Source organism: Littorina saxatilis, linkage group LG1 (genome assembly GCF_037325665.1).
Source record: "Littorina saxatilis isolate snail1 linkage group LG1, US_GU_Lsax_2.0, whole genome shotgun sequence".
Classification (NCBI taxonomy): domain Eukaryota; kingdom Metazoa; phylum Mollusca; class Gastropoda; order Littorinimorpha; family Littorinidae; genus Littorina; species Littorina saxatilis.
This window is the reverse complement of record NC_090245.1, coordinates 17,647,057-17,648,440: the sequence shown is the minus strand read 5'-3', so window position 1 is coordinate 17,648,440 and position 1,384 is coordinate 17,647,057. Positions and strand designations below refer to the sequence as shown.

Sequence of the window (1,384 nt, the reverse complement as noted above, 5' to 3'; positions counted from 1 at the left end):
TGGCAATAATAGGGGAGGCGTTGTATGTTTGGTTTGTGTAAGAGTCTCAAACTCCCATCTTTTAAGAGATGGCGAGCGTGTGTGTTTAGCCGGTGTTGTAAGATGCTCAGTAATAAAAACCGCCGGGTCTGCGCCTGCGTGATACCTCACTCGGTTGTTGGATACTGTTCACCTCTTTTGTCATGCAAAGCGTGCATATGGTCATTCTTTTCAAAGTTCATGACAACAAAGATATCACCGTAAACACACACACACACACACACACTTGTACAAACACAAACACACACACACACACACACACACACACACACACACACACACACACACACACACACACACACACACACACACACACACACACTGACTGTGACGCGGAAGCAATGCCGGAGTCTTTTGAAGATGCGGTGTGTCAACTAATTCCGTTCATACACCGGATGTTTCCGTTCGTACGCAGGATGTTTCCGTTCATACAGCCTCATTTTCGGCACTTGCTTGGAGAAAAAACGTAGCAGTAAGTAGTTTGGGCAGCGCACTTTTGTGATATTGCAAGAATAAGGTAGCTAATTGGTTGGGCTATGTGTACGATAAGTACCAAGGCGCAAATAATCCTCATGATAACACACGCGGGCCAAACGTGGCAGAATTGCCAGATTTTTTAAAACATGTTCTTGTTTTTCTCGCTCTGTTATCAAATCTGACCCCTGATTTGCACATGATCACCAAAACCATTGCCTGTTACGACATTTCGCTTGAACAGAAGTTTATAGAAACCCATGGCTTTTGTACAATCACTTGTCTTTTGAAAACATGCCGATTGCGTTCATACACCATGATTCCGTTCGTACAAAAGTGCATGTTTCCGTTCGTACGAAAAAGCGTTTCCGTTCGTACACATTGGTTAGATCAGGCAGAAACAGGCCCCCACTTCAAGTTATGTGTGTTCCAATGGTCGTCATATAGCACAGAGTACGCCTACGAGTGATATTGGACCTATGTGAACCATAAGATGAAATGAATTTGCATCAAACAGTTTTGACAAAAACAGGTGTCCGTTCGTACCACTTTCATCAATTGTTTCCTTTTGTACGCGTTATATGACGTTCGTGATTTTGGTTGATACAAATTCAGTACGTCTTATGGTTCAGCTTCTTCTTCTTCTTCTGCGTTCGACTGACTGCACGATCAAAGTCTCTCTCCGAGGGATGCTGCAAAGCTGGCCGTGCGGCGAAGTTCATCTGCCGTTCCCCAGAGTTTGGTCCGAAGGTCCTTTCCGTCTGGCCACTGCTCTCGGCGCCTTGCTTCGTGGGAGGGACAGTCCTGAAGCATGTGGGATGGAGTTTGGTCAGCTTGACCGCACTCGCACAGGGCTGTGTCTGTTATGCCG

General features: G+C 45.7%; 1 protein-coding gene across 1 annotated transcript in view; it reads right to left on the bottom strand.

Moving 5' to 3' along the window:
- Positions 1-1,182: 1,182 nt before the first annotated feature.
- LOC138966773 (uncharacterized) overlaps positions 1,183-1,384 on the bottom strand; it is a 579-nt gene continuing 377 nt past the window's right edge. Inside the window, exon 1 of the mRNA XM_070339145.1 lies at positions 1,183-1,384. This exon is cut by the window's right edge and continues 377 nt beyond it. Within this exon, the coding sequence (XP_070195246.1) occupies positions 1,183-1,384 (202 nt within the window).